Below are 21317 nucleotides of genomic sequence, written 5' to 3' on the forward strand. Positions count from 1 at the left end.
AGATAAAAATAACTGATAAATGTATTTAACTTTTGCGTGTCGCATTTCAAGGCGGATTTAAAAAGGTGGTCTCACGCGGACAGCTGTTAATAGCCGGCCGGGGTTGACGGTATTAAGATGTCCGATTTTTATTTGCATTCTCTTTGTTGCTATCTTCTTTCTCCACGTTTAATCCCCAAAAACACAATGTTGACTGACAGATCTTTTTTTGGATTTAATTAAATTCAGATCATAAAAAATTCCATGTAAACGTGCTTACATTTACATTGTCGGATGATATCGTAAACACTCCATTGCAACTTGGTCATGCATAGGTATGCATTGTTGTGTATCAATCATGTCGTGTTTTATTTTTTTTTTTTCGCATGTTTTTTCCAACACAAGCGCTGGATAGAATGCAAAATAAACAAAAGGACACATACGAAGAATACATTTTCGTATTGTGAAACCTTATCACTACTTCATTTATTACGTTACTATACGTTCACCGCCTCGTAACGTTTGATTCACTGATTTAACTTCGGTTGTCTCTTTCTATATCGCAGAGGGAGAGCGAGATTAATAAAAATGGCTTCAATTATTATAATACGTGCAGAGTCCACATAAAACATAAATATTTTTAAGTATTTTACAATAATTGTAGAATTTTTGCAACAAAATTACTTCGTAACGCAAATTTCAATGCATTATCTTCCAAGATTACATGTTAGTTGGCCGCGAAAATAGTGAATTGTTGGTAAAAAAAAGAAGTGAAAAATTTGGCCAAATGGCCTACGAGATGAAAACGTAGAAAAAGAAGTGGCCAGGCAGTCAGTATGTAGTACGTCGTTGTGCTGTCCACCATTCAATTGTTTAAATTAAGTCCTGAGGAGGCTTCATCCTCAGGCAGTATGCGTCGATTTATGCATATATTCCAAAAATACATTTAGAAAAAGTGTAAAAATTATGAAAAATCCAGTGGAAACCATGGGAAAAAATTGCGCCAATAAGTAAAAGTGGGAACAACCACATCACACACATACAAGCAAAAATCAGATGAAACTTGTAAGCAGAGCTGTATTTCTTCGTGTACATGAAAGAATGGGGGGGAAAACACCAACAAAAAGAAATCTCAGTTATGAATGAACGAGAGAGAGAAAATTGTGAAAAAATTGTGTCAATAGATCCATCAAATTAAAAAAGAAGAAACCGTTAAATTATTGCAAATGTCGTATTCCATTAAATAAGATAAAACATGAGAATAACTAAATCCTGAGCGGCAGTGTATTAAACTAAAAATTGTGGAATTATTTTTCCCTACTTCAACTTTCTTTGCTTGCTTTAGTTACCCCACTCCCTTCGTCTTTCATTCAATGACGTTCTCTCATTCTCCTCATTGTGCTGCTACCACTGTTGTTGTTGTTCTTGTTTGTGTGTGATGACATAAACGAGAAAAAAGAAAGAGGTTGACGTTTAAAGTGCATTGTTTTGATTTTAGTGTTTTCCTTTAGAAAAATTTCCAAAATTTCTCAAAAAATCTCAACTTTATCCGAACCCCCTATATATGCGATGAGCATAAAACGAAGAATGTATGTGTTGGTCAAATGAATTTTTAATGAATTCAAAGTGAAAAATATTCCCAAAAAAAAACTTGAAATATTTGTTGTCCCTAGTAATGGGTACAAAGATAATTGTATTTCCAAAATAATATTCAAACTATAAAATAATAACATAAATAGCCGGATTTGTGAACCACAACAAACAGAGGGCATTAATAACTACAGCAATATGTCTCGGTGGGGCAAACATATTGTGGTTCCTTTGGAAACCTCCAAAGAGAGCACAAACCGTCCCACTGTGGCTCGTTCTCTGGGCACTATGGGTAAATGGGGTAAAATGGGCTTTACTTCGACACGCACCTACACAATGTCTGCCTTGCCGGCAGTAGTAGCTGCTGCTGCTGCGGCCGTAGCAGCTGCCAGCCCACAGGAAAGTCCAGCATCGCATAAGGAAGACGATCAATCGGTGTCGGTTCTGGAACCACCGAAACCACGCAAATTCTTCAAATCACGCAATACCACACCGCCCGAAGTTATAGCACAAATCATACAACAAATCCCCCGCACACCCGCATCGCCCACTCGCGACAGCAGCGGTACGTCTACTATGCCCTCCTTTCTAAGCACACCCGTACGTGAACCCATCAAAATGAAAATACCCAAAAGCAATTCTGCAGAGCGGAAAAAGAAAGCACCTAAGAAAACTTCCAAAAAGACCGGCACTAACACCACCACCGAGGGCACAACGGAAACAACTGGAGATCATGAAGCCGACGACAAACCGCCACCCGAACCGAAATCAACGAAAAAGAAGAAAGAAAAAGAGCTTAAACCAGAGGCGCCACCTTCACGTATTTTGGGCAGAGCTCGCAAAGCTGTCAACTATTGTGAGGATGATTATGACGATCGAAATCCTACGCCCATTAAGGATATTGTAGTGCCGAAACAAAAGAAGGCGGAAAAGGTGATCAGTGTTCAAGAGACGCCGCCACCAACGCCTGCACACAAAGTCGATGATGTTTATGCATCGTGTGATACACCGGAACCGGTGTTACCTCCACCGGCAGCACCGCAACAACCACCATTAATAGTACATCAGCCCCAAGCAATTGTAAATAGTGCAGCTTCCAAAACGCCCGAACATCCTCCCATTGTACTAAGAATATCAAAGGTAAGACTTGTATTTTTTAACTTAATATACATGTACATACATATTTATTTCCAAATTTACAAAATTTAATTTTTTGATTTATGTCAAGATGTTTTAGTTAAAAAATACCATTTTTCTTGAAATTTTGAACAAAGTGGCTTTAAGGTCTAAGTTAAATTTGTGTGCGATTTTCCATTCAGTTCATCAAATGTAATCAACATACCTCTTCTTTGGTAGCTTCGTTAATATAGGCATATTATACGTTGCCCCTCCTTTGGTTGTTATCAATAAGGCTTTCTTCGCATACTCCTGACTGCAAACCTTTATGGAGAGATTGGTTTTAGTCTCACCTCACTTGCCTGTAGATAACTTCTGCTCGGCCAGCCTTTTCATTCGTAAGTTTGGTTACAAGGAAATTCTAGAAATATATATGAACGGAAGCTTAAATTTCTTCATCGCATGAAGATTGTTACATGTTGAAGGTTAATGCTATAAATCATTTGTTTTTTAGACAAATGCAGAGGATTTACATTTCCTGTGTACTATTTTTCTTATTACTGCAAACAAAATCTGTGATATCGACATCCATTTGATCATTCAAGAAAAATTTCGATTGATTATTCAAATGAAAAGAAGCTTAAAGTCCAGACCACGTTCTTTAATAACATGGCCAGTCCAACCACCTCTGTGCGCGCTTCTTGACAGGATAGACGGTTTCTACGATGACTATGTGTGTATAGAAGACCGTGTCCTAGTTGATGTACAACGTAAGAAAGGTCGTACCGGTCCAAAGGTGGGAACATGTAGGCCATAGTTTATTTAAAAGCTCCAATAATTTGCTTTGTCGCATCGTGTATCACAGGCGCTCAGAACTTAAGCAAGAGCATCACTGAGACTCTCAACTCAAAACCGCTGATTGACCGCGACTGCTGTTGCAGCTACTCCTACGGAGTATTCCACTATCCGTCACATGTAGGCACGCCCGGAAGGTCTCAGCTGAGCTTTCACTTGATAACGATGAACGCCATACAAATCGGATCTCAATATAGCAACCTGTGTGGTGCTCATAGTTAATCGACCCGTGATGAACCGTTGTCGTAGGCGCTGGTTTCAATCCATTCTCTTTGTCACTCTACTGTTTTGCACCACACTAGGATCTACATTTTTTTTGTTAACATATACGCATTTAACACTGTGGAACAGTGAAACGGTCGGTAGGATGACGAAAATCGTATAAAGAAATCCAGATTGTGAGAAGACGAGACTATAGCTGAAAGGAAATAAGCAGGAGGTCAGTATAGCTTTCGTTATCATAACAGGACACATAGTACTACGAGCTCACTTATACAAAATCGGACCGGCAAGTGATATCATGTGTAGGGTATGTGGGGAAAATGATGTTGTAGCAGTTTGTTGTGTTCTATCTTTCGTCTGCTTGATTGTGTTGAGTGTCAAAATCCAAGAACTCTGCGACTAAGATGGGGTGCGTCCAGAGGGATCTTGGTCAAAGTCGAGTGGGTCTGGCTGGACAATTAAACAGGTGACGTGTATCGTGTGGTCCCTGGTCACAATCGAGACATGCATCTTGTAAGTCGGTATCAATCCTTGCTTTGTAGGAGTTGAGGCGGCTGCATCTTCCGTAACGTAATTGAGCCAGAACTACTCTGGTTTGCTGGGGGAGGTCAAATTCTTCAGGTGCAATGGGAGGTGGTCGTTCTCCAAGGACTACATTCACCCGGTAGCTATTTACCGCATCTGCTACCGAGTCTGCATGAAAGTTGCCTAGACCCGTTTGATATGGCACTTGATCTAGATGTTCTCTCTTGTAGCGCTGAACCTCACAATCTAGATCATGTAGATCTACTTTAAGGCTTCTGAGCGGTGGATATCTATCCACTAGATGATGATTTGGATGGTCCCTGCAATAATAGCCCAAAAGATATTGCTAAGACAGCATGTAGTTATGTCTTCGCACTGGTAGGATCTTTGTCTCCTGATGGAGGTGGTCCACATGAGAACTGAGGAGACAGCTTGTCGCAATTTGGAGGGTGGCACTCTGACAGATCTGAATATTATTCCAATGCGTGTCACAGAGCTGACGAGATCACACTGGTGCTGCATAACTTACCACAGATCGGCCAATTGCTTTGTACCTGGTCCACACGATTTCTCTGTTGTTGTAGCAGTGTATTGTACACAGAGACGGCAGCCCTTGCCGATGAAGAACTCCATCGGGTCAATCCGGTACGTACAACTGGCTGCCATGGGATTGAGGTTTCTCAGTCTGCACCCCTAGTGCTGCCGGCAAGTGACTTGAGGACCTTGCTTCTACTTTTGATTTTATCACAAATTGCTGTGGCATGTGGGGAGATTGTGTAAGAGCTCTCAAATGTGACGCCAAGTATTTTGGGACACTTGATGATCGGAATCATTTTTCCATCGACCATCACAGTCAGCTCGGCGTTCACCTCACGCATATTGGTAGTGAACAATGTGGCTGAACAATTTGGTGGCAGATAGACGTTGAGGTAGACGTTCAACCTATCGCAGATGTCAACAATGGGTGGTGGGCCCGATGCCATGATCGTACAATCGTCCGCATATGATACGATCTCTATGCCGTGTGGAGGAGGTGGAATGAAGAATACGTAGAGTTTAAACAGTGCCGGAGATATAAGCCCACCTTGGGGAGTTCCCTGTTTCACTCTGCAGTTCTTCGACTTCTTATCCCTAAATTCCACAAATGACTGGTGACCACACAGATAATTCGCTACCCAGTGTTTCCGGGCTCCTTGGAGGGACGTGTTGGCGATGTCCTCAAATAGTTTGACATGGCTGATCTTGCCGAATGCCTTCGATAGGTCCAGTGCCACAAGGACCGTCCTATCACATGGCCTAGGCTGATTGAAGCCACGGCAAATGTGTGTGGTGATGACATACAAAGCAGTTTTTGTGCTATACAGTCTTCGAAATCCATGTTGATGCTCGGCGAATGGAAATTTTCCTTCGAGGCTCGGGAGGAGTAATGCATCCAACGTCTTTGCTACTGATGAGAGAAGGGAGATCGGTATGTACGACTTCCCTAAACCCGGGTCCTTTCCAGGTTCAGTAGCGGGATCACTCTGCCCATTTTCCAGACACCGGGAACTATAAGAGTGTTCAAAGTCAGGTTGAGGACAGTAGTGAGGTACTCACCTCCAGGTAAATCCAGATTTTTTGGCATCAGTGTAGAGATTCCGTCGGGGCCCAACGCCTTAGATGATTTTTTGCCACGGATGACTTTCGCACTTGGGGTATATAAATGATATAATTTTTCTCTCGGTAACTAGCACATCTGAGGGGGCTGTCAGTTCACTGAAGCGGCGATTGGTGTACTCTGGAATTCTGACGGAATTCCTGATTTAGATTTTCTTTTTCGAGGTTACTTTCTAGTATTTAGTATTTAGACCCCACATCAAGCCTATTACTGGCTTAGGTGTATGTGCATAGTGGCATGGGCGGATTAATATTATATCTCTATATGTAGAAGGGGCGATCCTCGTCTATCTCCTATAGGTGAGCAAGCTCGATCCGATTCAAAGAACCGATACCCTTTGCAGATACACACTATGTAACATTCCACTATCCGCAGGCAGTGGACGCGTGCAGTAGCTCGCAGCTACCGCTTCTCGTGATAACAATGAACACCACACAGTTCGGAGCTCTAATTTCCAGCCTGTGTGGTGGTCATGTTGTTGTTGCTTTCATGTCGAGGTGGCAATCCTCGTCAATCTCCTGTAGGTGGGTAAACTCGTTTCGGTCCAAAGGACCGATCGCCACGGGTACAGGACGGCTATTGGTTATTTAAAGATACCAATAACTCGCATTGCCATATCGAGCATCATAAGCACTCAGTAGTTGTGCAAGAACCCGTACCCGGCGTCTTACTGAGACTCTCCGCTCGATGCCGCCAATTGTCAGCAACTGCCGTTGCAGCTACTCCGTATGGAGCATTGCAATTTTCGCAACCTGTGGATGCGGCCGGTAGCTCGCAGCTAATTTTTTCGTGACAGTGATGAACACCACACAGATCAAACCTCAGAGTTTCAGCCTGTGTGGTGCTCACACCTATCCCGTACCGGCAAAGCGTACTTTCCGGAAACTTTTCTGCGCTATGACGGTAGCGTTAATGACCAAGATGAAAAAGTTTCATTCAAAAACCCATGCCCAAACTGAAACGTTAGTGGACGACATGAATGTGAAGGCAGAGACCACCGAGGACATGTTGAAGCTTTTGATGAAAACGCATTGCTCTCAGCTATCTCGTGCCCGTGTCAGTGCCGGGCATGAATATGGTCTGTCAACATTGCTTTTTAAATTCTAACTCAGTTCAAATTAGCTTATTTGTCCTTTAATCGGAATACTAGATACTCTCCATAGTATTTGACCATATAGTTATGATGGAATATTGAAACTTTTTTTGATGTTCTAAACGCTTAAAAACTTGTTTAGCTTAACAGCGAATAACCTTATTCCAGCATTGTGTCAGATGGTTGACAGTGTCAATCATCCCCCAATACAATGTGTTTTCTACTTTTGTAACAGATCTGTTCAACGAGATTTGTAAACATCCCTTATTAGCATGGTCAATGTTTACAACCGAAGCTCGCAAAATACGGCCGATGGTGCTCAGTTCATTAAATCATTTTAAAAGTTTGAAGTATTTTTATAATGTTGTTGTTGTAGCAGTGTGTTATACACTGAGGCGGAAGCCCTTCCCGATGAGTTAAATAAGCGCAAGATAACTGCAGTGGAAGTCATACTTGCAGTGAACATTATAAATTACCAAACGACGAATTTATGTAGACAACGCCGTAGGTTAGTATGTCCGCCTATGACTGAAGGTCAATTTGGTCAAAAACAATCTAAAAAAATTATCGGGGGTCTTCTAATTACTAAAAGCTAGCAACATTCGAATGATTTCAAGAATAATTGCAAATTTTCCTGTCTAAATTCTTTTAAGAAATTTTTCTCTCATGTGACTGCAGTCCGATTCAACTTAAAGCCAAATGATAGGGGTCCTTCTTTTGATAGCCAAGACCAAAGAAAGTTGAATAATAGGTCACAAATGCCGAAACTGAATGCGGAAATCAAATGGGTGGTCAATGAGCATAAGCAAAATGAAGCAATATAATTAAAAACAGGTGGTTGTTATTGTTGTTTTAGCCTCATTTGCATGTGGACGTAGCGATCCTCTTCAAGCTCTTATAGGCGAGCAATCTCATTATGGTCTATACGACAAATCGCCGGGTGAACGTAATGACTATTGGTTATTCGATGGCGCCAATATCTCGCCAGGCACTCCGTATTTAAGCAAGAGACTGTGCCACTCGGTCTCTTTTAGAAACTCTCCACTCGATACCGCTGATTGTTCCCAACTGAATTTGCAGCTTCTCCGTATACGAAGCATCCCACTATCCGCAACCTGTGGACGCGCCCGGTAGCTCTGGGCATAGCTTCTCGTGATAACTACATATACCCACTACACAGAGCGTAGCTCAAAGTTCCAGCCTATGTGATGCTCATAGTTATCCCGTGCCGGGCTTAAGCACCGGTTGTTGTTGTGGCCACCTTTTCATGTGGAGTGGCGATCCTCGTCAAGCAAGCTCCTGTATAAGCAAACTCGTTCCGGTCCAAAGGACCGATCGCCGCGGGAACAAGGTGGCCATTGGTTTTTTAAAGGCGCCAATAACTCGCCTTGTCATATCGAGCATCATAGGTACTCAGTATTTGTGCAAGAGCCGGTGTCACCTCTCACTAAGACTCTTAGCTCGATACCGCTGATTGTCCGCGACTGCCATTGTAGCTACTCCGTATGGAGCATTCCACTATCCGCAACCTGTGGATGCGCCCGGTAGCTCGCAGCTAAGCTTCTCATGACAGCAATGAACACCACAGAGATCGGACCTCAATGTTCCAGCCTGTCTGGTGCTTACTCATTTACAAGCTGTGGTATACTGTTAAGTCTTCCTCGTTTACCGGTAGTAGTTATGACAGGTTTTATTCACATTCGGCGTCATACCAAAGAGATGCACCAGGTAGTTAAACAATTCATTTATATAGCATGCCGAGAATGTCAGGTCAAGGAAATGGTGAACCACACAATATCCCATTGATGAAGTTACAATTGTCGTCGGCAGCTCCAGATTGTCACATGAGTTTTGCCCGAAAGAATTTATACTGGGTTTCAAAATATCTGGATGTATCAGGAGTCAGGAAACTTACCTATAAAATGGGCAGGGTAAACAGATTCAGCGGCTGGTGAGGATAGCAAAACAGACAGGAAATGAGGTTATTGTTGTTGTTTTAGCCACATGTCCATATATGGAGGTGGCGATCCTCATCTAGCTCCTATAGGTGAGCAAGCTCGTTCCGGTCCAAAGGACCTATCGCCGCGGGAACATCATGAACATGTTATTTAAAGGCGCCAACAACTCGCCTTGTCATATCGAGCACAGGGTGTGCATAACATGGAAGAAACTTTCGATGCATTGACATCGAGGGGACTTTTCACAATATGCGAACTGACACACTGATCGAATCCTTAGACCAACAGCGGGTTCTTAGAGCCGGGGTAAACGCTAAGGAACAGGTAGATAAATTTAGAAAGGATTCGAACCCGTTGACTACGCAGACGAAGTTATAATACTTCTTGGGGTAAGGATCCTAATCAGCTTAACAGAAGGGCCAAAAGAGTCTTGGAGATGGCATACAACTGGGCTATACCTAAGGGTCTCAATGTTAACCCAGAGAAGACTGAAATCTGCTTGTTCACGAGGAAGACGAAGGTGGGCCAATATGACTCACCACATTACTTCAATAAAACTATTTCGATATCTGAAAAGTTTAAATACTTAAGAGTGGTCTCGGGAAACTGAATTGGAAGTGCAACATTCTGGAAAGTACCGATAAAGCTTACAGATTTTGGGCACTATGTATACGGTCAGTAGGCTCGAAATGGATAGTCCATTAGCTCTACAGACGATAGTCCATTAGTTCTATAGGAGCGTGACAACAGCAATACTTACTTACACCTCAGTAGTTTGGTGGATTGCGATGGAGAAAAAGTGAAAATGAGAAAATGTAATACAGCAAGTGCAGAGAATATGTTGTCTTTGCATAGGCGAAGCGATGAAGACCATGCCTCCAAGGAGGCTGAAGACTATTCTACAACGGCTATCAGGCCAAGGCGATGAGAGAAGGAGCAGGTCATACCTTACTTACTTAAATGGGCTATGACAGAATATTTGTTCCATTAGCCCAACGGAGAATAGCGTTCCAAGAGCCTCGATATTCTGCCCTTCTTCTAAAATCTCTGAAACCAAGTTTCGAGGTGTCTCCAACCACTTGATCTTTCCATCTGGCTCTTGCTGGTCCCTTTTAGCTAATGTTATCCTTCGTTTTATTTAAAAACTGGTGTCATTTGTTTCGGTTACGGCGGTGCCGAGGTAGATAAAGGTGTTGAATATCTCAAAGTTGTAGTTCCCAAATTTTTCCATTTTCTTAATCTGATCGGGTTAACTTTAGGACTTTGTGGGAGTTGACAAAATCCACTTTGTTGTCGTTGTTGTTGTAGCCACATTTTCCTATGGAGGTTGCGAGCCTCGTCAAGCTCCTGTAAGTGGGCAATCGCCACGAGAACAGGTTGGCCATTAGTTATTTAAAGGCGCCAAAAACTGGCCTTGCCATACCGAGCAACATAGGCACTCAGTATTTATACAAGAGCCGGTGTCGCCCGGCCTCTCATTGAGACTCTCCACTCGATGCCTATGGACGGTAGCTCGCAGCTAAGCTTCTCGTGAGAGCGATTAACAGCCTGTGTGGTGCTCACATCTTTCCCGCGCCGGGATCGACTTGTCTAACTCAATTTACTGCTAGGTCATACCATCGCGGTATAATCGAGGCGACAAAAGGAAACCTAAAAGGAATGGAGGAAGTTTGAGAACGGATACATGGGACGACACATGAGGTCGAGTGCGAGGCACTGCTGCAGCGGCATAGTCTTGGATGAACGGAACCCTAGTATTGCCATATGGAAGATCATGTCACACGGATGGAGGAGGCTAGAGGACAGAGTGGGTCTGGGGGTTGATATTGAGAACCCAGGTAGAGAGATCTGTTTTCGACTGCCTGACCATAATACGTTCCTGCAGGCGGAGATCCGGGCGATCACGGAATGCGCGAGATGGTTTGGTGTTAACGGGAGCACTTCGGGTGTGAACATTTTACGGACAGTCAACTGGCCATCAGGGCAATAACACTATGACGGTAAGGTCTTTAACAAGAAAGAGATTAACTCCGTCTCTGAAGATGACACTATGGGCATTGTTTGCTTTCCATGGCGGGGGAATGACAGAGAAGATGATTTGGCAGTGGAGCCCAGAGCACAGCCGCAAATAAAATTGGTTATCCCGAAGCCCTTCGAGTCGTTGCGATCCGAGTTAAGAGCATGGGCGATAAACGCCCGTGTAACACTATGAAAAAGCGAAACGGTCGGTAGGAAGACGAAGATCCTATGGGGAGATCCGGATCGTGAGAAGAAGGAGTTCAGTGTAGCTCTAAGGCTCACAATTGGGCAAATAGGACTACGAGCTCATTTATGCAAACAGGTGCAGAGAGTGAAAGCATGTATAGGGAAAGCGGGGAAGATGATGAGACGTTGTATCACTTCCTATGTCCTTGCCGGCTTACATGGCTAACAGACATCCTCTTCTTAACATCATCTGGGACCACACGACAACTGTTTACCTGCCCAGCCTGTCCTACTCAACTTAGAACCAGATCCCTCTGGACGCACCACAACTTAGTCGGAGAGTTTCTAGGTCTGGATGCTTAAAAAGAACCCAGCAGACGAATAGATGAAACGCCTTGTTCTTCCTTCTCTGCTTTCGTAAGTACCAACGCTTTGTAACCATACTGCTTACTGAATCAAAGTAGCATCAACTATTCCATACCATCGTTTGGATTATGTCTGGGCCGAGTTGGATGATATTTCTGACTTACCGTAAGTTCACAGGGTTTACAGGCCATAGCCAGCGTTTCTGCATAATAGACCTTTCTACTCTCTTATTTATATCCCGATACTATTCCTTTGCTTAGTGCATTGTTACTGGTTGCAGAACTACTCTGCATGCCACATATCTAGCATTTGGCACTAGGTAAAGTAAGGTTAGGTTAAAGTAGCAGTCTATTTTTCAATGCAGACTCACTTAGACTACTTTAGTCCATTGTGGTACCACAGTAGCGACAGACTATGTCTCTAGTGGGAATCGAAACCACCACCGCCACACTTGTTGTTGTTGTTGTAGCAGTTTATTGTATTCTATCTTTCGTCTGCTTGATTCTGTTGAGTGTCGAGACCCAGGAACTCCGCAACTAAGATGGGGTGCGTCCACAGGGATCTGGGTCTGAGTCGAGTGGGTCTGGCCGGGCAGTTAAACAGGTGACGTGTATCGTGCGGTCCCTGGTTACAATCAGGACATACATCTTGCACGTCGGCATCAATCCTAGCTCTGTGGGAATTGAGGCGGCTGCATCTGCCGGAACGTAATTGAGCCAGAACTACTCTGGTTTGCCGGGGGAGGTCGATTTCTTCGGGTGCAATGGGTGGCGGTCGTTCTCCAAGGACTACATTCACCCGGTAGTCAATTACCGCGTCTGCTACCATGTCTGCATGAATATTGTTCAGACCCGCTTGATATGCTGCTTGATCTAGAGGTTCTCTCTTGTAGCGCTGAACCTCACGCTCTAGATCGTGTAGATCTACCTTAAGGCGTCTGGGCGGTGGGTATCTATCCACAAGATGAAGATTTCTATGGTTTCTGCGATAGCAGCCCAAAAGGTATTGCTTACAGCATGTAGTTGTCTTCGCACTGGTAGGATCTTTGTCTCCTGGTGGAGGTGTTCCACATGAGTACTGAGAAGACAGCCAGTCGCAGTTGGGAGGGCGGCATTTTGACAGATCTGAATATTATTCCACTGCGTGTCACAAAGTTGACGTGACCACACTGGCGCAGCATAACTTACCACAGACCGCCTAATTGCTTTGTACGTGGTCAACAAGGTTTCTTTGTCTGCACCCCAAGTGCTTCCAGCGAGTGTCTTGAGGACCTTGTTTCTACTTTTGACTTTATTGCAGATTGCTGTGGCATGTGGGGAGAAAGTGTAGGAGCTGTCAAATGTGACGCCAAGTATTTTGGGACACTTGATGGTCGGAATCATTTCTCCATCGACCATCACAGTCAGCTCAGTATTCACCTCACGTGTATTTGTAGTGAACAGTGTGGCTGAAGATTTGATGGCGGATATCTTCAGATTTCTTGCAGCGAAATATGAGGCAAGCTCGTTGAGATAGACGTTCAACCTATCGCAGATGTGATCAATGGGTGGGGGGCCTGATGCCATGATCGTACAATCGTCCGCATATGATACGATCTCTATGCCGTCTGGAGGAGGTGGGATGGAGGATAGGTAGAGGTTAAACAGAGCCGGAGATATCACCCCACCTTGGGGAACTCCCTGTTTCACTCTACGGTGTTTTGACTTCTTATCCCTAAATTCCACAAATGACTGGCGGCCACACAGATAATTCGCGACCCAACGTTTCAGGCCTGGCTGGAGGGACGTGTTGGCGATGTCCTCAAATAATTTGGCATGGCTGACCGTGTCGAATGCCTTCGATAGGTCCAGTGCCACGAGGACCGTCCTATCACATGGCCTGGGTTGATTGAAGCCACAGCAAATGTGTGTGGTGATGGCATGCAAAGCTGTTGTTGTGCTGTGCAGTCTCCGAAATCCATGTTGATGCTCGGCGAATGGAAATTCTCCTATGAGGCACGGGAGAAGTAATGCCTCAAGCGTCTTTGCCACTGGTGAGAGAAGGGAGATCGGTCTGTACGACTCCCCCAAACTCGGGTCTTTTCCAGGCTTCAGTAGCGGGATCACTGTGCCCATTTTCCAGACATCGGGAACTATAAGAGTGTTCAATGACAGGTTAAGGACAGTGGTAAGGTACTCAACTCCAGGTGAATCCAGATTCTTCAGCATCAATGTAGAGATTCCGTCGGGGCCCAACGCCTTTGAAGATTTGGCGCCACAGATGACATTCGTAACTTCGCCCACGGTAAATTGTGATGGCTGTTCATCGGCTCGGAGACCACGAATACGGCGAATGGCTCTCCTCCTTGCCCTGTCTCTCTCGGGATGCCCAATAAATTGACGGTTGAACAACCTGGCGCATCTCTTCGGATCAGTCACGGTTATCTCGCCAAAAGTGACTGAGGTCCTGTCGTCCCGTCGAGAGAGATTTAACAATGGCCCACAGTTTGCCTGCACCGGTGCCTAAGTTACATTGCTCCAAGTGTTCCAGCCACAAATTCCGCTTATGTTCGTTGACTACCCTGTTTATTTCCAGATTCAGCTCGCTGATTCTGGGGTTAGCGGGGTCCATAGCACGAATCCCATCACGCTCATCTGCGAGTACCACTGCTTGCGCCGGGAAATTAGGTCGCTCTTGTGGTATTCGACCGGCTGGTATAAAGCGAGCGGCTGCTGCGTTGATGTCTCGGAATTTCCTCTCGGCCACAAGCACATCAGAGGGGGGTGGCAGTTCACTGAAGCGGCGATTGGTATACTCTCTGAAGCCAGTCCAATCGGCCTTTTTATAATTGATGAACGTCCGGCGCTCAGAGGTTATGAAGTCGGGTGGTCGGTCGATGGTGAGAATTATGGGGAGGTGGTCTGACCCCAAAGAGATGACGGCTTGCCAGGAGACGTCACTCAGGAGATCAGGGGATGCAATTGAGATGTCTGGCGAGCTGCTGCACCTTCTCGTAATCCTAGTGGGGGCATCCTCATTCACCGTGCAAAACGTGGAGCTATCTATCTGCTCTGCCAAAGCTATGCCACGCTGGTCGTTACCTAGGGGAGAATGCCATGACGTGTGATGTGCATTAAAATCCCCCGGTATATACACGTTGTATATCTCTATCTGGGCAGTACCAGACCTGACTGTTACCCCCATACATTCCATGTATGGGTCACTATCGTCAAGCGCAGGTGAGATAGGTCTATACTGCACGGAATGGTGTATAACGAAGGCCAATCCCCCACCTCCATTCCTTGAGCGATCCTTACATAGCACATTGTAACCGTGACAACTGTGCAAGCTGCAGGTGTTGGTCAGCTTTGCCTCCTGGATCGCTGCGACCGATATGCTCTTCCGACTCATAAAATCTACGATCTCATCGATCTTGCCACGCAGTCCGTTGCAGTTTAACTGCATGAACGATACACTTCCCGGCACTGGCCTGGCAATAGTAGTGCTAGGGTGCTGTCGTTGCATAAATTGCCGTACGGAGGAGGTCGGGGGGGTCACGTAGTCCGACGACGAGGACGCCGAAGGCGACGACGGCGACGCTTGTGACCCACTGCTGGCTATGTTCGCACAGCACCTTGCGACATAGCCAGTATGACTATACTCCCGTAGTGAAGTTAGGCCAGAGCAAGAACGGAAATGTACCCACTCTAAGCACCGGTTACACCTTACCGACACCGACCGATGATGAAGGCGGTTCTGGCAAACCGAACAAACCCAGGGTCCGGGATTCTTTTCAATCCCGGCACGGACCAGAAGCGTGTGGAGAAGGCACTCCGGGATGTGCCTCTCCCATGACGAAAAAAGACGAACACGTACATGTACACCGCCACACTTGTAATCCGAGCATGCTACCAATTTGGCTACCGGGGGGACCCACTTTGGGCACTAATGATGATACCATTGGTTGTTGTTGTAACCACATTTTCTTTTGGAGGTGGCGGTCCTCGTCAAGCTTCCATAGGTGAGCAAGCTCGGTCCGGTCCAAAGGACCGATCGCCGCGGGAACAGTGGCCATTGGTTATTAAAAGGCGCCAATAACTCGCCCTGTCATATCGAGAATCATAGGCACTTAGTATTTGTACAAGAGCCCGGCCTCTCACGGAGACTCTCCACTCGTTACCGCTGATTGTCCGCGACTTCCGTTGCAGCTACTCCGTATGAAGCATTCCACTATCCGTATGAAGCATTCCACTGTGGACGCGCTCGGTATCTCACAGCTAAGCTTCTCATGATAGCAATGAACACCACACAGATCGAACCTCACCGTTCCAGTCTGTGTTGGGCTGACAGCTATCGCGTGCCGGGATGTATTGATACATATCTACTGATTTTGCGAAATTTTCTATGAATTGCGCCGCTTTATCATCGTCAGTCAAGTGAGGTATGGCGTTGTCATCTGTTAAGTTTACTGCATTCCGACATCCTGCCCCCGCGCAGTAACACGTGGTGCCTTTTTTGCTACGCTTAGACGGATGCGAAACTTTTTGCAACGAGGTCATGGCCCTAATCGATGTTTGCTCCTCGGCAGATCTTTCATACGTCTAACAAAGTGGAAATTCTATCTATCAATCACAAATGATCTCGTTCCTTGATCACTTCATAGCCATCGTTTTTGCCGCGGCAAAGTCTATAACTTCAATCCATTCCATAGTGGAGGCTTAATTTTCAGACTGGTGGATCAATAATATCTTGGTATTGAGAATTCTAGGACGATTTTAACGGCATATACGTGACAACATTCATATTTTCTTCCAGACTCTCGTAAAATATATCATTGTCCTTGTATACTGTCGGGGCATGAGTACCGAAAAGACCGATGTAAAACAATTCGGATTTTATTGTGGCTAACATTCACCAGAGTTGATCTGGAAACAAGGTTTCTTAGTCACCGATTAACCACAAATCCAAATCAATTTTTTCTCGTATTATGGCAGCAATAGTACAACGCGTCATCTTTCGATGTTGTTGATATGCCTGTCCCAATCTGGTGCACTTCCCGTAAGGGGAGTATGTTGGAATTGCGGACTATGCCACGTCAAAGTAACTCAGAAATGTTAATTTTTAGTTAAAAACTGGGCATGTCTTTTCAAATTTGCACAAATTTTGCACCATCAAGCAGATGTTTTGTGAGAAGCAGCTGTTTTATTCAAAATAAATAAAGAAAATAGGTTAAAGGTTGTTTTTACTCCCTGCAATCACTTACTGGAAAAGAACGCGAACACACTCAATATCTTGAATTTAACAGGATATTGTCTTTCTTTTTTGCGGCTATTCTAAACGTATCCTTCCCTCCTACTACTATGAGTGAAGTAAGGTATGGGTATTCTTAAAGGAAAATCAAATACCCAAAGGGTTTAAAGTTATACCTATTAATATATAAAGTTATACCTCTGTTTATAAAATTTTGTGAAGTTATTATTTTTTTTATTCATTTTACATGAAATTGTTTGTATTTGCTATTAATATATACATTTCTATACTCCTTGTTTTCTTATTAAATACCTATCTATACAAATTTAAGACACACTCGTGGATACTTGTTCAAGCTAGTCAGAGATATTTGAATCGTCAATGGGTACATTTATTTTCTTGCTTCCATTTCATATGCACTCTCCTCCAAACACATTAAGATCAATAACTTCATGACAACAATCATAATGCTCAAACAACAAACAAATGTACATACATACACACACATATGTGTGTTTGATTCTCTTCATTTCGTCATTTCAAGAGAAAAAAACTCATTAACCCACTTTCACATTCAAGGCAAAGAGAACCTACGCGCCTTTTTGTGACAGCGATCTGGCTACATCGATCATATTTTGTTATGCCTTAAAACAATCTGTTGGCAACTCTAACGACAGTAATCTTATTGTTTGCTTTCACTATTTTTCTTTTTCCGAGAGGCTTTTGTTTTTTCATTCCAATGCATTTTGTAGTTTGTTTAAGTTAGTACGTAAAAAAAAAACAATCAAATATATATTTGGCGGTCAACTACAATTTTTTAGTTAACTAAAACTGTTAAACGATTATTTATTAAATTTTATTTAAATTTGTTTGATTTTCTTTGCAGGGTACCTCACGCTTAGTCAGTACTGATAGTGAAGAACAACAACCGAATGCTTCCTCATCAACGCCGCCATCCGAAACAACAGCTGCTAACATAACGCTCACAGAGACGCCACAGTCTTCATTGACGTTGTCTATAGCGAAATCTCGACAAGCCTCCGTAGAAGATTCCTCAACACCCGCCATTATTACAACGCCGAAGATTATTGTGAAACCTTTGAGGCCACCTTCACCTGTATTACATCCAGCTGCAGTCTCCAACCAACAGGACGAGGAAGCCGAAGAAAGTGGTGAAGAGGAGGAGGAGGAAGAAGAGGACGAGGAAGAAGCTGAACCAGAGCCGGAACCACCAGAAATAAACTATTGCACTGTTAAAATATCTCCAGATAAGCCACCAAAAGAACGCTTGAAGTTGATTATCAAAACAGATGTTATCCGAAATGCCATAGCAGCGGCGGCCGCAGCCGAAGCAAAGGCGAAAGCAAAAAAGGAGCTTCTTGAAGCCTCTGGACGTTCTGGTAATGAGGGAAAATCTAAAAAGAATAAAAAACGCAAACATTTAAAACACGCTGCGGTTGAACAACTTACGCCACAACAAGGATCATCAAGTGAATTTAAAATCCCTTCGCCACATCCCGCTCTAGGCAATAGTAATACTATACATGATCAACTCACGACACATCACCCGCCTCCTTCATCTATGCTGCATTCAGCTCCCTCACACTCAAATGTAACTGCATCCGCCTCTAGAACCGTAGTATCTCCTGCAGCTTTATCCGAAAAAGATTTCGACTCTCAATCATCTGTTCTGGGGAGTATATCGTCAAAAGGCAATAGTACGCCGTTAGACATACAACCGCCTCCGGAAGAAAGTTGTGTTTTACATAGTAGAGGCTCTAGTGTGATAACAAGTGACCTTGAGACAAGCCAGCACTCATCGCTGGTGGCGCCTCCCTCGGACATTGAATTAAGACTGGAGTCCATGATGATGGATGGGGAAAGTAGTCAACAGCAACGAACCTCTGCTACTTTTGTTGAAGCCGAACCTTTGCAAGAGGACATATTGGCTGTACTGAGAGGTGATGAAACAACAACAGCCATGGATGTAGTAGCGGAAGAGCCACAAACAGAGGCTATAAAAGAAAACGGCTTAGAGAAAGACAATATCGAAAACATAGAAACAGCGGATGATAATGCTGTTGCTACTCCCGTCGCCACAAGGGGTCGCCTAACAAGAGGACGGCCCAAACCCAACAACCAACCCATAGCCAACGTCGAACCTCTAGTACAAGCGCCGAGAACGCGAGGACGCAAGCCAGCTGCTGTTTTACAGCCCTCTGCCATTCCCGCTGAGGAAATTCCTGTCGCTCCCATTAAACGCACAACACGAAGAGGAAAGAAGTTTGTAGAGGACACCAATTCACCGATCGTTATGGATGACACACCTCAAGCGGCAATTCCAGAGGAATCATCTCCAAATAAATCAGAGGAAGAAAATAATCCTGTCTTGGCCCCGGCGGTTACCACAAGAAGAGGCAGAATACCACGCAATGCCAACAACCTTAATAATAACAACAATAATACCAACAATAATAACAATATTAACAAAATTTCGACAAACATTACGACTAAAGCCAATAACCCGCCGGAAGCAGTTACCAACCATAAGCTTACACCTAGCGAGACAACGACGAATGCCACGCCCGCATCAGCGGCAGCCGCTAGCGCACAAAAAAGCTATGGTCGCAAACGAAAGAATCAGCAAGCAACACAAGTGTTGCAAGCAAGTACCCTACAGGAAGACATTGAAGACTACTCACAACCCACACCCGCCAAAAAGTCTAGCCTTGATTTGCCCTCTACAGAGGAAAATCTCGACACTCAAATTACACCTATGCAGCCATTCAACGAGAATCGACTCACACCCTCTTTGGATCTGCAGGAGAATAATTCGCTGGATTCTTGTTCCTTACCGCGACCGCCTAGCAGCTTAGGCGGCGAAAATCCGTCGCTTTCACCACCTCTGAGAGACTACAAGATAAAGGATAAATTCAAGCGTACCTTAACCCTTGACACTCAAGTCAATAACACAGTGGTGGTAAAGCAAACCGATGCCGTATCCGCCCCCACAAATCAACAACAGCAGGTCGAACCTGTCAAGTTAGTTATCTCCAAAAAGAAGGGTAGCATCTTTAAGAGTAGAGTACCATCAGAGCAAACTGAACACACGGGAGGAGGTAAAAGACATTTGTATAAGCACCGATGGGATGCAACAGCCAATGGCGATGCAAACAGCGAAGACAATGCGCCCGCCACAGCTGCCAACAAAGTTTCCGAGCCCAAGAACACAAATTCTACAGTGGAAGCCATCTTTAATGACTTCAATAGCGATGAAACTCGCAGCAGTCCTGTACCTCCCATTAAAATGACAAGGGTCATTAAACCAAACCCTCAAGCAATTCCTTCAGCGGGATCTGCGCTGGACGACCCCATGGCTGATTCAATTACGTCGGTGAAAATTGATAGAAAAGCGAAAGAATATTACACAGTGGTGCGTAACGTCAAAACAGCCCATCAAATCCAAGAAATCGGAGAATATCAAGAAATGGATGATGACGTTGAGTATATTCTGGATGCTTTGCAACCCCACAATCCCATGTCCACTCGTTGCCTGTCAGCCCTGCAATTAGCCACCAAATGTATGGTTCCTGCTTTCCGTATGCATGTTCGGGCGCACGGTGTTGTAACTAAATTCTTCAAAGCCCTCTCTGATGCAAATCGTGATCTCTCACTGGGACTGTGTACTACAGCAATTATGTACATTTTGTCTCAAGAAGGTTTAAATATGGATTTGGATAGGGATTCGCTGGAGCTAATGATGCTGCTGCTAGAATCCGAACAAACGGTAGCAGCGCCAGCAGATCATGCCAACTACGAGAGAAACAAACAAAGAGTAAGAGAACTGTGTGAGGAAATCAAAGTCCAGGGCAAAGCAACACATTTAAATGTTGACTCGATCACCGTGGGTACCCTAGCCATGGAAACGTTGCTATCTCTTACTTCCAAACGGGCGGGGGATTGGTTCAAAGAGGAACTGCGAGAATTGGGCGGTCTGGAGCACATTATAAAAACTATCAACGATTGCTGTCGTCCGGTCATTGACAATGTGTACAGTGAGACGGGCATTAATTGGACGCGACCTCTTTTAGATAATATGCAAACCGTGGAACGGTGCCTGCGTGTTTTGGAAAATGTCACTCAATTAAATGAAGAAAATCAACAGTACATACTCACATATAACAAGGGTTCGGCCGCAACGACGTTATGTTCCCTGTATTCCCTCTGTAATCGTGAGATAATAATGTATCCAACATCAGAGTTTACATCACGAGACAATCCGGGCATTGTTATACGAGAATTGTTGATTCCTCTTATGAAAGTGCTCATCAGTTTAACGCATCCGTTTAGTCCGACGAACACATTAGGTGCCGAATTGGTGGGGCAAAAGGCTGATGTTATCGATACAAGTCTCCATTTGCTATTGAAGGCACCCAACTACATTCCGGATCGCTGTGTCTTTGAACTTAGTATATTGGTAAGTTAAAAATGTACTCCTACATACGCTTTGCACAATTACTAA

General features: G+C 44.4%; 1 protein-coding gene across 5 annotated transcripts in view; it reads left to right on the top strand.

Annotated features, from left to right (window-relative positions):
- The first annotated feature begins 585 nt into the window (after positions 1 to 585).
- The window catches only part of LOC106096001 (protein wings apart-like), a 38117-nt gene continuing 17385 nt past the window's right edge, over positions 586 to 21317 (top strand). The window contains exons 1-3 of one of the 5 annotated variants that reach the window (XM_013263494.2): positions 586 to 1044; positions 1478 to 2709; positions 17682 to 21272. In XM_013263494.2, the coding sequence (XP_013118948.2) occupies positions 1768 to 2709; positions 17682 to 21272 (4533 nt within the window). In that variant the 5' untranslated portion in view covers positions 586 to 1044; positions 1478 to 1767. The remainder of the gene's footprint in view (positions 1045 to 1477; positions 2710 to 17681; positions 21273 to 21317) is intronic. The other 4 variants (XM_013263496.2, XM_059366608.1, XM_013263497.2 and 1 more) reach the window with 4 other exon arrangements.

The sequence above is a fragment of the Stomoxys calcitrans genome, chromosome 4 (genome assembly GCF_963082655.1).
Source record: "Stomoxys calcitrans chromosome 4, idStoCalc2.1, whole genome shotgun sequence".
NCBI classification, from domain to species: Eukaryota; Metazoa; Arthropoda; class Insecta; order Diptera; family Muscidae; genus Stomoxys; species Stomoxys calcitrans.